Source organism: Epinephelus moara, chromosome 11, assembly GCF_006386435.1.
Source record: "Epinephelus moara isolate mb chromosome 11, YSFRI_EMoa_1.0, whole genome shotgun sequence".
NCBI classification, from domain to species: domain Eukaryota; kingdom Metazoa; phylum Chordata; class Actinopteri; order Perciformes; family Serranidae; genus Epinephelus; species Epinephelus moara.
Window position 1 is genome coordinate 12,258,303 of NC_065516.1, and position 15,883 is coordinate 12,274,185.

Consider the following 15,883-nt stretch of genomic DNA (forward strand, 5'->3'; position numbering starts at 1 on the left):
AAGGAGAGAGAGAGAGAGAGAGAGAGAGAGAGAGGGAGGAGAGAGGACATAAAGAAAGTAAGGAGAGAAAGAAAAAGAAAGAAAGAAAGATGGGGAGCAAGAAAGAAAGAAAAAGAAAAAAGAAAGGTAAGGAAGGATGGGGAGGGGAGAAAGAAAGAAAGAAGGCAGAGTAAAAGAGAAAGAAAAGTGAGGGAAAAAGGAGAGGAACAAAAATGCAACAAAGAAAGAAAGGACAGAAGGAAGAGGGAAAGATTTGAAAAAGTAATGAGGACAGAAATAAAGAGAGGTAGAAATAAAGTAATGAGAAAATGAAAGTCAGGACAAAGCAATAAATGAATGTCAGGAAGTAGCAAGAAACAGAAGAAAAAGGAAAAGAAGGGATGATAAATTAGAAAAAGAAGTAATAAAGAACAGACAAGACAGTAAAATGTGTAAAAGACGTAAACAGGCATACAGCTGACAGAGACAGAGAAAGGTGACAGACGCGACCAGAATAAAAAGAAAGTTCTTTTTAATCTCCAAAAGGTAACGTAGCTTTGATTTGATTAGCATGTGATGTCACTATCAGGGAGCGACACACTGCGGCGCTGACCTTTTCTTCTTCTCACTCTCACTCTTTTATCTGTCTGTCTGTTTTTATCTGCATCTACCTCAGTCTCTCTCCTCTGTTGGACTTGGAGACTTTTAACTTTCTTTGATGATTGACTCATCACACGACTTGTTGCTCCATCAGGTTGTGGAGTTTCACGCTGCGTGTGTGTGTGTGTGTGTGTGTGTTATGATTAAGCTACTAACTGAGTTTTCAGGGCCGCAGGTAGACGCACGGGAGGCCGCGCTGTGTGGCACTTTCAGTCTTCAGTTCCTCCCAGCCCATAACTATGGCAGCAGTGTGTTGAGGCGAGTTGAAGACTTCAAGCGCTGCACAGATTCAGACTCAACTGTCATCATGGGAATTACACCTTTACAGTCATGCACATGTTTCTGTGTACCCTTATCATCTTTTTGAGAGGTGGAAAGTAACTAAGCACATTAACTGAAATTGTTGTTGTACTTTTAACTTCACTACATTTATCTGGCAGCTGGAGTTACTTCTACAGATTCAGATTTTACAACAAACATGATGATGATGATGATGATGATGATGATGCTCTGCTGCAGAGTTAACGATCCAACAGTATATAAAGAAGTTAAAATGTGCTTCACCAGCTGTAACTTTAACAAAAGTATTAAAGTATTAAAATAAAAGTACTTGCTGGGCATAATGATCCCTTTTAAAGGGGCAGTTCACCCCCAAATCAAAAATGTATACTTTTCCTCTGACCTGAAGTGCTATTTCTAAATCATGATTGTTTTAGTGTGAGTTGCCGAGTGTTGGAGATATCGGCCGTAGAGATGTCTGCTTTCTCTCCATTACACTGGAACTAGATGGCACTGGGCTTGTTGTGCTCAAGCTGAGTGCCAACATCATGACCTGGTTACTCAAGATCAGTGGTTCCCAACTGGTGGGTCATGGTCCAAAAGTGGGTCCCAGGTCCATTCTTAATGGACCGCAAGTGACTCGCAAATATGTCGTTTGTATAAAAATAAATAAATGAATAAAAAAAAACACTTCATTTTTAAGTACAGTGAATTTCCATCACAGAGCTTTTATTTTGAAGTGCTGTTTCCTGCTCTAGAGTGAGTGACAGCTACTTAACAGAGACAGCAAACTAGCTCAAAGACATGGCCAAACGCAAGTATGACGCTAAATATATTAAACTGGACCATTGCCCAAGACAATCCACAGACTTTCATGACAGTTTCATGAAAGAACTATTTTCTTTCTACCAAACTACATCCACCAACCGTAGTATGTCGCAGAAGGAAGTGTGCATCTACCACTAGCTCACATAGCACCACTGAGCTAACTAATGTCACAGCTCAGCCAAGGAGGACACCATTAAAGTTTGAATCTTGTGCTGTCACGAGCACAAGCCTCTGGTCTATGAGTAGATGCAGGCTTCCTTCTGTGCAGTGGTACAGTTGGCTGTTGTTGCTCAGTAGAAAGAAAACAGGTCCCACATTAAACTGGTCACAACACGGTCTGTGGATTATCTTGAGCAAGTAGAAAAATATGTAGTTTTGATCATACTTGCCAACCTTGAGGATTTTAAAACCAAAGACGTGGGTCCAGCAGATCCTCGCCCAGAGAATTTGAGTTTCGGAAAGTTTGCTTCATGCATTCTGTTCACTTTTAAAGAGTAAAAACAACAAAAGAAATACTACACTGAAACAGCATTACTATATGAAATACAAAATGATTTCTCCATCTGGTGTGAATTTTTGGCATAAACTTATTAGTTTTATCAGTTTTAATTTATTTTTAAAAAATCAGAGGAAAGTCTAAATATATGTTTCTTCTTTAGTGTTTCAGTAGGAGTCGTGACCCCTCCAGATTCTCTAATCTGTCAGGATTTAAATTCTGGTGGGGAAAACTGAATAAGATAAGATAAGATACGACTCTATTAATCCCACACTGACGTAATTTACACGTTACAGCAGCTTAAGAGTCAGAAGCAAGAGGAAAAAGGAATTAAGACATTGAGTGCTAGATAAGGATAAAATATGAGGATAAATAAAAATAAGATAAAATAAAATCTATATATACCTTATACTGTATGCCCATGACTAAGTTGTAAAGGGTCACTGTAAAAATATAGATATTCTTGCACAATAAGTGGTAAACTATGTTTTTATTCATGGTTTTTTATTCATTTTTATCTGGCTGAAAGAGCTTACATTGACTGATTCTGAAAAATATTGGTTTCAGCCTTTAAAAATCCCACTATGTGTATCTTTATATCATAAAATGTAAACTCTGTGACCTTAGCCAGGGCTTCTGCCTTAACATTACATTTGTGTTTTCTCATGAATGAATTTGTTTGTTATGATACAGCTTATGGTTTTATTTCAGCCACTATGGTGACAGAAAAGGTGTTGACACACAAAAGGAGTGCTTTTTTTTCAGACTTGGATGGGAAACATTGTGGTTTCGTACATCCTTGATGCCCTTGGTCCCTTTATTCTTAATTTTTTGGGGGCCTTCTGGTGGAGTGGAGCAGCTGGCATGACAGCTTGTGTTAAGAGTAACAGAAGAAGCAGCAAAGGTGTATTTGAAAATCTGTTCCCTTTATGACATCCTGTCTTCTCAGATATGCCAACCCCCCCCCCCTCTCTTGACAAATGTGACATATATATCACCAGGCTGTTCTTGGTCTTGAAAGAGAGTTTATTTCAGATACACAAGCACATATTATTGCAGACAGACTTGTCTGAAACACACAGATTTGGAGTGGCAGGTGAGGATTTGGTCACTTCTCAGTCTTAAAATCTCAATCTGTGCTGGTTTTACCTGTAATCCCTCATGACGTCAGCTGTCCTCCTGTTCTTAACATTCTTCTGGGGGTTTTTTGTTCTTCTATTTTTCTTCCTTTTTCTTCTTTACACGTCTACTCTTTTTGTACCCCCTGTGGTTTTGCTTTAAAAAACCAGCAGCTTTTTCTTCGTCCCCAAGCACAGCTCTCCAGTCGATTAATACATCGAGATCTGAGACACTAGAAGATTTAAAACAGAGTGCTAATTTTGAAAGCTGCATAATTTCCTCAGGGTAACAAAAAATAATTGGCTCATATATGATGAATTGTCAGCCAGCTGCTGAAGTATTTGAGTTAAAAGGCCTCACAAACCGGTCTCATTTGTCATATCACTCACTGACTGGAGACACGCTGGAGGAAACAGCTCACTGGTGATGTAATGACATGTATTGAGGTGTCATGTTTCATGCAGCACGTCTGTTTGATCTGCGGCGCTCTGGGGAAATGTAGTAGACTTAAAGTATACGTGTGGAACCAGAGAGTATACTAAGTACACTACGTTTATCCAGGGCAGCACGCTGCCTGCAGGACTCCTAACATGGAGGAGGGAAGACGGATGTCACTAACTGCACCACTCATACATGGTCTTATAATTTATAAAATAAGTAATATAGTACTATATAATACTAACTACAACTGCTACTGTGACTCACCACTAACACTAGTTTTACTTCTACTACTGTGATTTCACTGCTCTTGCATTACTATCAGTTCTGCTACTACCACTACTAGTCTTTACCTCAAGTAATTTAACTGTCATTGCACAAGGTCTGTTATCACTGTCACTACTAGTACCACCATGATTTTCACAACTGCAGCTATAAGGTACATTTGATTTTGACCAATGCTCTGACAATTAAAATACTACCATCTGGTCAACTACGACTTCTGCTCCTACAATTTCTGTTGCATACAACGTCAACCTAAACCTCTACCACCACTTCCTTCTACAACTACCAGTAGTTTTAATCACCCTACTGTTACTACAGGACTACAGCCATTAAGTGTGATACATGCATTACCATCTAACATTACCATTACTGTAGGTCTACTGCTTCTACTTACTAATTTACTAATACTATTACAGATGCTAATGCAGGGATGTCAAACATACAGCCTACAAGCCAAAACCAGCCCGCCTAAGGGTCCAATTTGGCCCAAAAACTTTGTACACCTAATGGATTTGTGAAGAGGTGCCAGGTTTTAGGAACAAGTTAAACAGTGAGTGGCCTACTTTTCATAAAATGATGCTTCAGAGGCTTTTCTAGACCATACAACTCTCTGGAAAAAAAAGAATACTTATTGTAGTCATATAAATATATTGAACACTGTGCAAAATGTTGTCAATCAGCAGCATCAGTACAAGAGAATCTTGTACCAATCAATTTTGGTGGATCCGTATTGCTAAGGCACTGCCAAAATGTTTGGTTTGTGAACTGTTTGTAAGGCAGGGATAACTTCAGTTGCTTCCTCAATGGTTTCCACTTTAGTTTGGTGTGGTGATGCCAGCATTACTATACAGGAGTAGAAATGTATGGGAAAAAATGCACATGTAATGACAGTGAGTAGTGGACTTCCTGAATGTGGAGAAACTGAGACATATTGTTGTAATTACACATATTTTACTTCACTTTACTTTACATATCAGACTGTTCATCAACTGGTCTGTTAATAGGTAAACATTTTTAGAATGTACTTAATGCTGTACACTGTAATGTTTTACACTAAAAGAAAAGGAAACATTTGGAGGTGTTTTTATTTATAGGTCATTATGCAATGGTTTTACTGGTTCAGCCAACTTGAGTTAAAATTGGGTTGTATGTAGCCCATGGACTACAATTAGTTTGACACCCCTGCTGTACTAATGCGTACAGTGCTGAACATCTGCGACTACTACTACTGTTGCTGCTGCTACTACGACTACTACTGCTAATGCTACTACTACTACTACTACTGATACTACTACTACTTCCACTACTATCTACTGCTAATGCTACTACTACTGCTACTGATACTACTACTACTACCACTACTATCTACTGCTAATACTACTACTGCTAATGCTACTACTACTACTGATACTGATACTACTACTACTACCACTACTATCTACTGCTAATGCTACTACTGCTAATGCTACTACTGATACTGATACTACTACTACTACTACTACTACTACTATCTACTGCTAATGCTACTACTACTGCTAATGCTACTACTACTGATACTGATACTACTACCACTATCTACTGCTAATGCTACTACTACTGCTAATGCTACTACTACTGATACTCATACTACTACTACTACCACTACTATCTACTGCTAATGCTACTACTACTGCTACTGATACTACTTCTACTACCACTACTATCTACTGCTAATGCTACTACTACTGTTAATGCTACTACTACTACTACTACTACTGCTACTGCTACTGCTACTGCTACTACTACTACTACCACTACTATCTACTGCTAGTGCTACTACTACTGCTAATGCTACTACTACTACTGCTACTACTACTGCTACTGATACTACTACTACTACTACTACTACCACTACTATCTACTGCTAATGCTACTACTACTGCTAATGCTACTACTACTACTGATACTGATACTACTACTACTACTACCACTACAACTACTACTGTCTACCAGCACCTTGCATGATAGCTCACTGCGTCATATAAATATCATCCCTTTGCTAATTAACCGCTACTTCAACTATCGCTATGACAGTTACTTCTTTGAGTTCTTCTACTACTATCACATACACTAGTACCACACAACTACTGCCACCATATGTACTTCTACTGCTACCATTATTTTTTTGCTGAAACACAGTTGCCAGAATAAATGTTGGCATTGTATTTTTCTGCAAACTAAGGAAATGTTACATTTGCACGTTTCATAGCCGATATGTTGAAGCTTAACATTTCTCAATGTTTCGCTGTGATTAGGTTTAGGTGTGGTTAGCTTAAGGTGTGGTTAGGTTAAGGTGTGGTTAGGTTTCAGGCACAAAAACCATTTGGTTTGGGATGGAAAACAATGCTTTTGTTGGTCACAATAGTCTGCTGCTGTCTGCTGCTTGGCAGCTGTCTCGTCTAGGTGTCACTTCGTTCACCATTACTTCTACCTCCTGATGTGAAGCTCATATACCTGTAAAGTGAACTATGTCATACCTATGAAATGTACAGATGTAACATAATATGTAGTGTAAAGAATTTTGGCGACTGGGCTGGTTACCCCTACTACTACTTTTACAAATACCATGACTATATTACTACAGCTAGATGTACTGCTTATGATACTATTCCATATAGCAATATCAATCAGCTATTTGATTACTGTCAATAAAGAAACATTTAGCACAAGTTCAATCAGTTGTTAATCATTGTAGCTCATCTCTCTAAGGTCTCTTAGCTATTATTATCATCATTATTATTATTATAATTATCATTATTATGTGTTTGAGTAGAATCCATTTGAAGGCTTTTCTATCAAAAAATCACAACCTTAGCAGAAGGATATTTAAACTACATGTTTTACTGCTTATGCCCTCCACCATCACCATCTCTACCACCAGGGCCATGACCTTATTTATGCTATCTCTTTAGATTAATCTAATATATGAATTTAACTAAAATCTCTTTACTTAAAAAGTGTTTGTATTCATGTTCACTGATGATGTCTTTCCTGGTTTCACTATTTTTACAATCATGAGTCCTATAATGCTAGTCCCATTATTATTTTTGTGCACAACTGCTACACTCTTAATAATGACTGTAATCCTGTATGTGTCTGTTTGTGTGTAGTTCTACAGGTGCTTCAGGGCGTTCTTTAGTTGCTCCACCCCCGAGCGAGGCTCCACCATAAAGACATTTTCACGGCCGACCAAGACGCTCCGCACCGTCCGCCAGGATAAGGAACAACACGTGTCGGCTCCTGCCCCCTCTTCAGTCCTGCCCTCGCCCAAATCTATCCACGGGTCCTCGGAGGGAGCCAATCACATCGCATCATCTCCACCTCCACCTCCATCGAATGGACACTCTGCTGCTTCCCACACTCCTGCTGCTAACACCCCCAAACCCAAACTGATTCTGGTGGCTCACTACAGGGAATAAAAAGAGGAACAACAACAGGAGTTGAACGTTTTACAATAGTGACAAGCAGGACGCAGGTCTCCAATTAACAACCGAATCCTTTCAATAGTCAAAAGGTCAAAGTTGCAGTGGGACTCTTAGATACAAGCTGGGACGTTTTAATCCCAGGACAGGTTATCATCGCTCTGTGAAGTCAGTAAACAGGGATACACACTAAATGCCAGTCTCACTCTGTTTACCAGAGGCACTGTATGCACAGCAGGAGAATAGGGCTAAGCATAGTGCTTTATGTTGATATTACACACAAAAAAAGCCACTTAAATAGGTCAAGCTTTTTGCTTGTATTGATGAAGTATCTTTGTTACGTAACTAAATAATGTTCTTTCTTAATCTGAGAAATGATTCAGGAACAATTTGGAGAAGCACAGCGTTCTTTGGCGGAGATTTCATTAATTGTTTGGTGTGTGTTTTTGTAAACGGGGCCATGAGTTATTTTGTCGGTTCAACTACGTAGCTACTGTTAGCAGGATTACTCTTTCTTTTTTCGGCGATAATTCGGCTGAAGAAGCGGGGTAAGCATTTTTTTCCTGACCCCATTTCCACGCCTGATATTTGAGGATTTGATACAGAGTATTAAAGATTTGTCAAACAATTTTATGCAATTTTAGAGCTGAGAAGGTTTTTATCATGCCTTTATTTGAACTTTGCTGCGTATAGGCTCTCTGTCGTCGATGCTGGGACTGTTATGGAAGCCAATAAAAGCACATTTCACCATGTTGAGGGACATAAATTGATTTCACTGTTTTGAGTTGTCTCGATGTTTCTGCTGTTTCTCTTTGTTTAGTGGAAACGTGGTTTTGTGTTGTCTCCAGATGTATTTTTGTTTGCTTACGTAACAAATGAAATCATGTCACAAACAGATTTAACTGTCTCAATCTTTTTCTATTTACTTCACCCAAAGTGTGTGTGTGTGTGTGTGTGTGTGTGTGTGTGTGTGTGTGTGTGTGTGTGTGTTCCTTTCGGAGCTCAGTGTCATTTTCTCTCTCAGTCTCTTTACTCCACATGTGTTGATTAATCCATAAATTATTAACACAGGCATTATTTACAGGGAGGGAAACAGATTAACATTCTACATTACAGCCTTCGTCTCGGTGAGAACAAACAGCATTTGGAGCGTTAGAGTGGAATATCACAACTGACAGCCATGAATGAATAATGAGCTGTAGGCTACAAAAACATACATACACAAACACAGACAAAAAGTCATTACTAATACATGTCTCACTACACATCTGGGCAGCTGCTCAGAATAACTTTTAGAGTTTGGGTGAGGTATATTTGTTTTGGGTATTCAAGTCTTGCAGGATTTTTAAGTGGCTGTAAAAAGTTTGAAGTTTGCTCCTTGATTGCAGAGGCTGAGGTAAACTTGAATTTATGGTGGTTGATTGTAACAGTGATAAGTTTTCACAGCAGGATAAAGTTTAAAAATGTCCATAAAACCATTTCAAATCACTCTTGCAGCAAAATCCACCCTTTCTCTGTCCATCAATACCCTTAGCAGACTCGGAAACAAAACATGTCTGATTCTTGTCAAATTTTATGTATTTATTTATTAATAATTATCTTTATTTGATTTCATGCTTTCCACCATGAGTATTTGCTTACAGTCTCATTCTGACAAACATACCTTGAAGTATTATGCCTGGTTCACACTACAGATATCAGCCCGATTATAGCCCAATGCAACGATGTACAGTGTCGGCAAGGATCGTGAATGACAACGAGAGTCGTACACGATAATCCGTTGTTTCATCTTGTGTAGTGTGTGATAGTAGATGATGACCAACACCACGTCTGGGACGCCTCACGACGTTCCAACAGAAAGTCTCGCATGTTTGATTTGCTTTATATTGTTCACGACTGCCCCCTTCATTTTCTAAAGAGGCTTTTATTGTGAAACATTTGCAGGAACTTGTTGTGGATTCAGTGACTTGCATGTTTGCATTCAGTACTTCAAATGTAGCTCCTGCCATCTGCTGGCGCTTTTTATGTTACTACAATAACATTTCAGCTGGCACATGAACAGACACAGTGACTGAAATAATTGCAAAGGTAATAAAAATAGGACAAGAATAACCCGATGACATCACACACATCATGAAAGACGACCAGGGATGATTGGTGTGTACCATCGTGTAGTGTGTCATGTCTGTCCTGGCACGATTTTATGACTCCACAATCGCCTAATCTGACATAGTGACTGTTAGAATGGACAGAAATGTTGTGTAGTGTGAACCAGGCATAAGATAGTATACAATTTTCTATCCTAGGAAGGTGTTAGGATATTGGGCTTTATAAATAAAATTGATTGATGATTGATTGACATGAAAACATCAGTATACTCCCCCACCCCACCACAAACTCCACACAGACACAATCACATTATAGTAGTTCTATTATCCGATTTTAGTCAAGATTTAGATTAATACACATCTTCAGGCTCAAACATCAGTAGTTTTTCCACATGTGAGGGGACCTGCTTTGTCCTAGCTCTCTCATTAGCCAGCAGCCCCAGTGCATAACCTCTAAAGACCAACAATTCACTGATCCAGTGCTGCAGGGAGGTCATTTTGGGTGGACTTCAGGCCATGTTCATGACATACGTTCATGACTTCTGAAGGCTCACATAAATCAGGGTACTCTCATTCACTGTTTTTAATTTTACCTATGAAAGGTAATGTACTATAATTTGTATATAACCCACGTAAACATGAGCTAGGACACTGTGATCACATGACCGATGCAATGCAGGCTGTTTTCATCATATGATGGAGGCAAAGGAGGAAGTCAGGCGACATAGCATGAAGATGCGCAAAGTCTGCGTAGGGAGTTAGTCAGGGTGGTGTACAAGCCATCAAACACAGGACCAGGGTTGTGCCCCTTGTGACACCAAAAGTCAACACTGAGTTATTTTAAGTTACATAACTTGACTGTGTCACGTCGCTTTACGTCGCCTTAAGTCACCTTACATCTTGTCTTTTCGTAAGATATCATGTTAACCATTGTGCTAGGTTATGTTGTGTAACTGGACAACTGAAGATGGTTTTATGAATGCAGAGCTGGTTGAGGGTTAAAAATATTATGCACTTACAACGTAACACTATATCCATTGCATTTGGATTAAATTACCTTCGAGGATGGGCTTTGGCTGACAAGATGCATCAGCATTTGCTTGATTTTGAGTTCCTTGTGTTGGGTATAGATGACCCAATGAAGTAGTGATTCTGGAAATCCAGCTTGAGTGAAAGAACCACAAATTTTCAGCAATATTTAATACAATGAGACAGGATTTTACTGTGGAAAGTTAATAATAATAATAGATTTTATTTGTAGTGCACTTTTCATCCTTGGATCTCAAAGTGCTACAGGTTAAAAGCATAATATAAAAACATATGAAAAAAAAACAAAAACACTATAATTAGCTCAAATTAACAGTCAAAGGCCTTTTTGAATAAAAAGGTTTTCAGGCCTTCTTTAAAAGAGTCCAGGCTCTGTACAGCCCTCAGCTGGAGAGGGAGGTTGTTCCACAAACGTGGTGCGGCCGAGCAAAAGGCTCGGTCTCCCACGGTGCAGAGCTTGGTGCTGGGGACTCGGAGAAGTAGGCTGCTTGCAGATCTGAGGGTGCGGGTGGAGGATTGTGGAGTGATTAGTTCTTGTAGGTAGGGAGGTGCATGTCCACTGATGCATTTGTGGGTGAGCAGCAGGATGTAATTGATCCAGGACGAGACAGGGAGCCAGTGCAGTGAGTGTAGAATGGGGGTTATGTGCTCATGTTCTACGGACTCTCATCAGGACCCTGGCAGCGTTGTTCTGGATGTATTGCAACTTCTGGATGTTCTTGCCAGGAATCCCGATGAAGAGTCCGTTGCAGTAGTCCAGTCTCGAGGAGATAAAGGCATGGACTACCTTTTCTGCATCTGGGAGGGTTAATGTGGGGCGGAGTCTGGAGATGTAGAATGAGGTCTTGCACAGGTGTTTTATATGGTCATCGAAGGTCAAGTGGGGTTCAAACTGAACCCCCAGATTTTTAATTGAGGAGGAGAGAGGGATGAGCTGGCCGTCGAAGGTAAGTTGGGATATGGGTGAAAACGGAACTATTTTACCTGCTATCTTGACAATCAAGACGTTAACCATAGAATTACCTGTTCTTCCCACTGCAGTGTATTCTACTTGGAAGATACAATTACAGTGATGCTGAAAAATGTTGCATCAAAAGTTCAGCCGGGTTGAACTTTTTCAGCTGCACAAAACAACTTATCTTTTTGTATCAGAGCCCTGCTGTAATAGAAGCGGGACAGGGGGATCATTTAAATGACAGAATAGGCCACATTTTTTCACACTGTGTTTACGTTTTCCCAAAATATGATTTGGTATGCAATCTGAGTGAAGTGATCCTTTCATAGCATTCATAGCAAACTGGCCCTGGCTCTTTTCACCATGAATATATTCTTTTAGATTGATTCAGGGCTGCTTTGTGTGTGGCGTGGTGTGGTGTGTGTGTGTGTGTGCGTGCGTGTGTGCGTGTGTGCGTGCATGCGTGCGTGTGTGTGAGTCTGTCTGTCTGGGTGCAATTATAAACACAGAAACAGAGAAGTGAGCGAGCCTTGGCCTTATCACTTGCAGAGACAAAGATTACGTAATCAAACAGATTAAATATGGACGACTGATTATCAGGCCCAGACATCCAGACTAACAGCAATACCCTTTATGTGAGACTGTATAATAAATTGTTACACTGTTGTGATGGGATGTCAGGACACAGAGTTCACATTTTAATCGAATTATACGGAAAAGTTGAAATCAAGTTGGAGGCCTACCACTGCTCAGCTCAAAAAAATCTCACAGCGCTACGCATAAGAAATTCTTGTAATCTCATTTCTTAGTAAAAGACAGCTGGCTGTGTTTATATTTCTCGTTTAATATACTCAAAATTGTTCCATATGTGTGCCCTCACTCAATTATTTGCAGGTTTGTTTATTTTTGAAGCACAGCCAAGTTTAATTTCTGCAGAAAATTGTCTGTCACCCACCCTTTCACACAGTTCCGCCTGAGAGATCCAGTTGATGAAGTAACTCAGGATATGATGGGTTCGGTGCAGGATAATTATCAACATGGCAGTGGAAGTTTTCAGTGTTACATCAGCTAAGATAGCCTTCATTATTATACAGACTCACGTCACAGCTGGATAGTTTCTGCCCCACGGACCCAAATCAGATTAACCTGGTCATAATGTGCATATTTTAAGTCTGTCTGAAATTTTAGTCAGATGTTATCAACAAATGTCATCAACATTATTCCAGTTGAGAATTCAAAAGGTACGACTAAACACTGACACAGTCATTTTTTATGATAATACAGTGCTACGTTCATTCATTTCTGCATAGAGTCAATGTAATGACACTTTCAGCATACTCTTATGATATCAAAATGATAAAGACGCTGCAATTTGATGTTGTTATTCCTTGTGACAGCCAAAATCACTGGAATAAAAGTGCTGGCATTGGTACATTTCTGCAAACCATGGATATATACATTTGTAGATTTCATATGTATCATATCAACATTTATAAGGTGACGTAGTTCAGATTACATACTGTATATCTGAGCTGACTGTCTCATCAGGTGGACTGTTCGAGACCAACAAAAGTGAGTTCAGGACATTTCCAGTCGTGTTTGTGGTAACAAAAGCAGGTATTTTTTAATGAGTTTGGGACATTTTTAGCCATATTTGTAACAACAAAAGTGGGTATTTTTCAATAAGAGTCTGGGACATTTCCAGCTGTGTTTTTAGCAACAAAAGCGGGAATTTTCAACTGAAGTTTGGGTCATTTCAAGCTATGTTGGTAGCAGCAAAAGCGGGTCATTTTAAACAAGAGTTTGAGACATTTCAAGCGTTCTTGTAGTGACAACAGCAGGTCATTTTGAAATGAGAGTTCAGGACATTTTCAGCTTTGTTTGAAGTGATGAAAGCGGGTATTTTTTATAATTTCAAGTCACGTGGAGAGGGGGGGGGGGACATATGCATTGAAACAGATTATATTACTGATACTAAATAACGTTGCGGAGCACTTTTTTTATTCCGACGCCACACAGTCACATCTACAGTACACGCATGAACATGAACACATGCTTGCTCAGATTCTCTGATCCCACTCTAACAGGCCAAGCCTATTTACACATAAACGCACAGATGAAACTCTAGCAAACAACAAAGTACATCCAGTCCACAACCACAACCAAAACTCATCTTGCTGCCTTGAATCTAAATCAACATCATATTCATTATCATCACAAGTCAGCACTCATATCAGACTGATGTGCAGAGCTGCACACACACACACACACACACACACACACACACACACCCAACAACAAAATAAGCGCAGCTGCGCAGTTACTGAAAACTAACCAGAACGCTGAATTTCTGACCATTACCGCCCGCAACCGCAATGTGTATGTCCACTCCCGCCCGCTCCCGCAAAACTCTGAGAATTTATGCCCGCACAATAATTGAGATGCATTGATTTTGTGTCTTCTCCCGTCCCGCAGGAGGAAACACGTCATTTTATAGGCTATTAATAAAGAGATTCATGGGGTTGTTTGTTTCGTTTCCCTGGCCTGCATGTCTTTTGACGCACTGGTCAGGAATAGCACTCCTATTTCGTTGTTTTCATTTAGTTTTTAATGAAATAAAGTCTGTTTCATATTCTATTCTCCTCCTCTGTATTTATTTATTTTTCTACCTTTATATAATCACGCAGTGATTGAGGTTAAGGCAGGCCTGGCGCCAGGGTGGAGTTACTGAGGGGGCGGTTAAAAATTACAAGGGGGCACATCTTTATTATGCAACATAGGTTCACACAGTGAGTTATAAAGAGCGCGCAGACGTGCGTAATAGTCCCGCTTAATGACAGCTCGTCGCCGGTGAAACACAATAAACTGCATGTCTTCTTTCATGTTTGTCTCATGACAGATGGAGCTGACAGACAGACAGACAGACAGGTGGAGCAAGCGGCAAATTGGTATGAAAGCTGGTTCAGGGCATATTCGTCCATTTATGAATAAATATGGAGTGGAAACGCTCATGCATGTGCACCAAGTTCCTGTGTTGACATCCTGTCGCTAGGCTACATCTTCTTCTTCTTCTTTTTCTTCTTCTTCTACTGTTTAATGGGGACCCGCGGGATCCGGCGGGACCCAATCCCAATGCAGCCCTCTATGTCAGAGTACAAAAGTTACCCGGGCCATGGCCCCCCTGGCCCCCCCGGTTCCGCGGTCTATGATCTTTAACGAGCGTTTGGGACATTTTCAGTCATGTTTGTAGTAACGAAAGTGGATGTTTTTTAACGAGATGTCAGGACATTTCCAGCTGTGTTTGTGGTAACAAAAGCAAGTATTTTTAATGAGTTTGGGACATTTCTAGCCATATTTGTAACGACAAAAATGTGTATTTTTCTGTAAGAGTTTGGGACCTTTCCAGCCATGTTTGTAACAACAAATGTAGGACATTTCCAGCATTCTTGTAGTGACAAAAGCAAGTAATTTTTTATGAAAGTTTAGGACATACCCAGCCATGTTTGTAGTGATGAAAGTAGGTATTTTTTAAGAAGATGTCAGGACATTTCTAGCTTTGTTGATGGTAACAAAAGCAGTAATTTTTTACTGATGTGGACATCTCAAGCCATGTTTGCAGCGACAAAAGCAGGTCCTTTTAAACAAAAATTTGAGACATTTCCAGCTTTCTTGTGGTGAGAAAAGCAGGTCATTTTTAACAAGAGTTCGGTACAATTCCACTTGTGTTTGTAGCGACCAAACCGGGCACTTTAAGCCAATACATGGTATTTTCTCAACCCTAATCAAGTAGTTTTGTGCTTAAACATAACCACGTTAACCACAACATTGTCACAAAATATATTTGAAAACCTGAAACATAAAGAAATGTAAAGTTTCAACATATCTGCTTCATATTGAACCTTCTAATGTAATATATCCGTAGTTTACATGTAAATATGTAATGCAATCATTTATCCTGTGGATGGGGTTGATTGTGAATGGCTTTTAATGAGGTGGTCACTCTCTTACAGGCATTGATCCACACAAACATTGATCCACACACTAAAGATGAAACAGAAGGATAAATGAACTTGTTTCGTGTGTCTTTGTTGCCAGAAGACACTTAAAGAGCAAAAACAAGAGGAAAGCACCTCCATTATTAATAATTGATTGTTTGACATGTCCTTAGCGTGTCTCTCCCCTGACTCTATTATAATTGGATTGAGCAGAAATGTCTCCTCATCAACTG

General features: G+C 39.7%; 1 protein-coding gene across 1 annotated transcript in view; it reads left to right on the forward strand.

Annotated features, from left to right (window-relative positions):
• Window positions 1-8,421, forward strand: part of tmtopsb (teleost multiple tissue opsin b) — a 56,225-nt gene extending 47,804 nt beyond the window's left edge. Inside the window, exon 4 of the mRNA XM_050056626.1 lies at window positions 7,234-8,421. Within this exon, the coding sequence (XP_049912583.1) occupies window positions 7,234-7,542 (309 nt within the window). The 3' untranslated portion in view covers window positions 7,543-8,421. The remainder of the gene's footprint in view (window positions 1-7,233) is intronic.
• The last annotated feature ends 7,462 nt before the right edge of the window (window positions 8,422-15,883 follow it).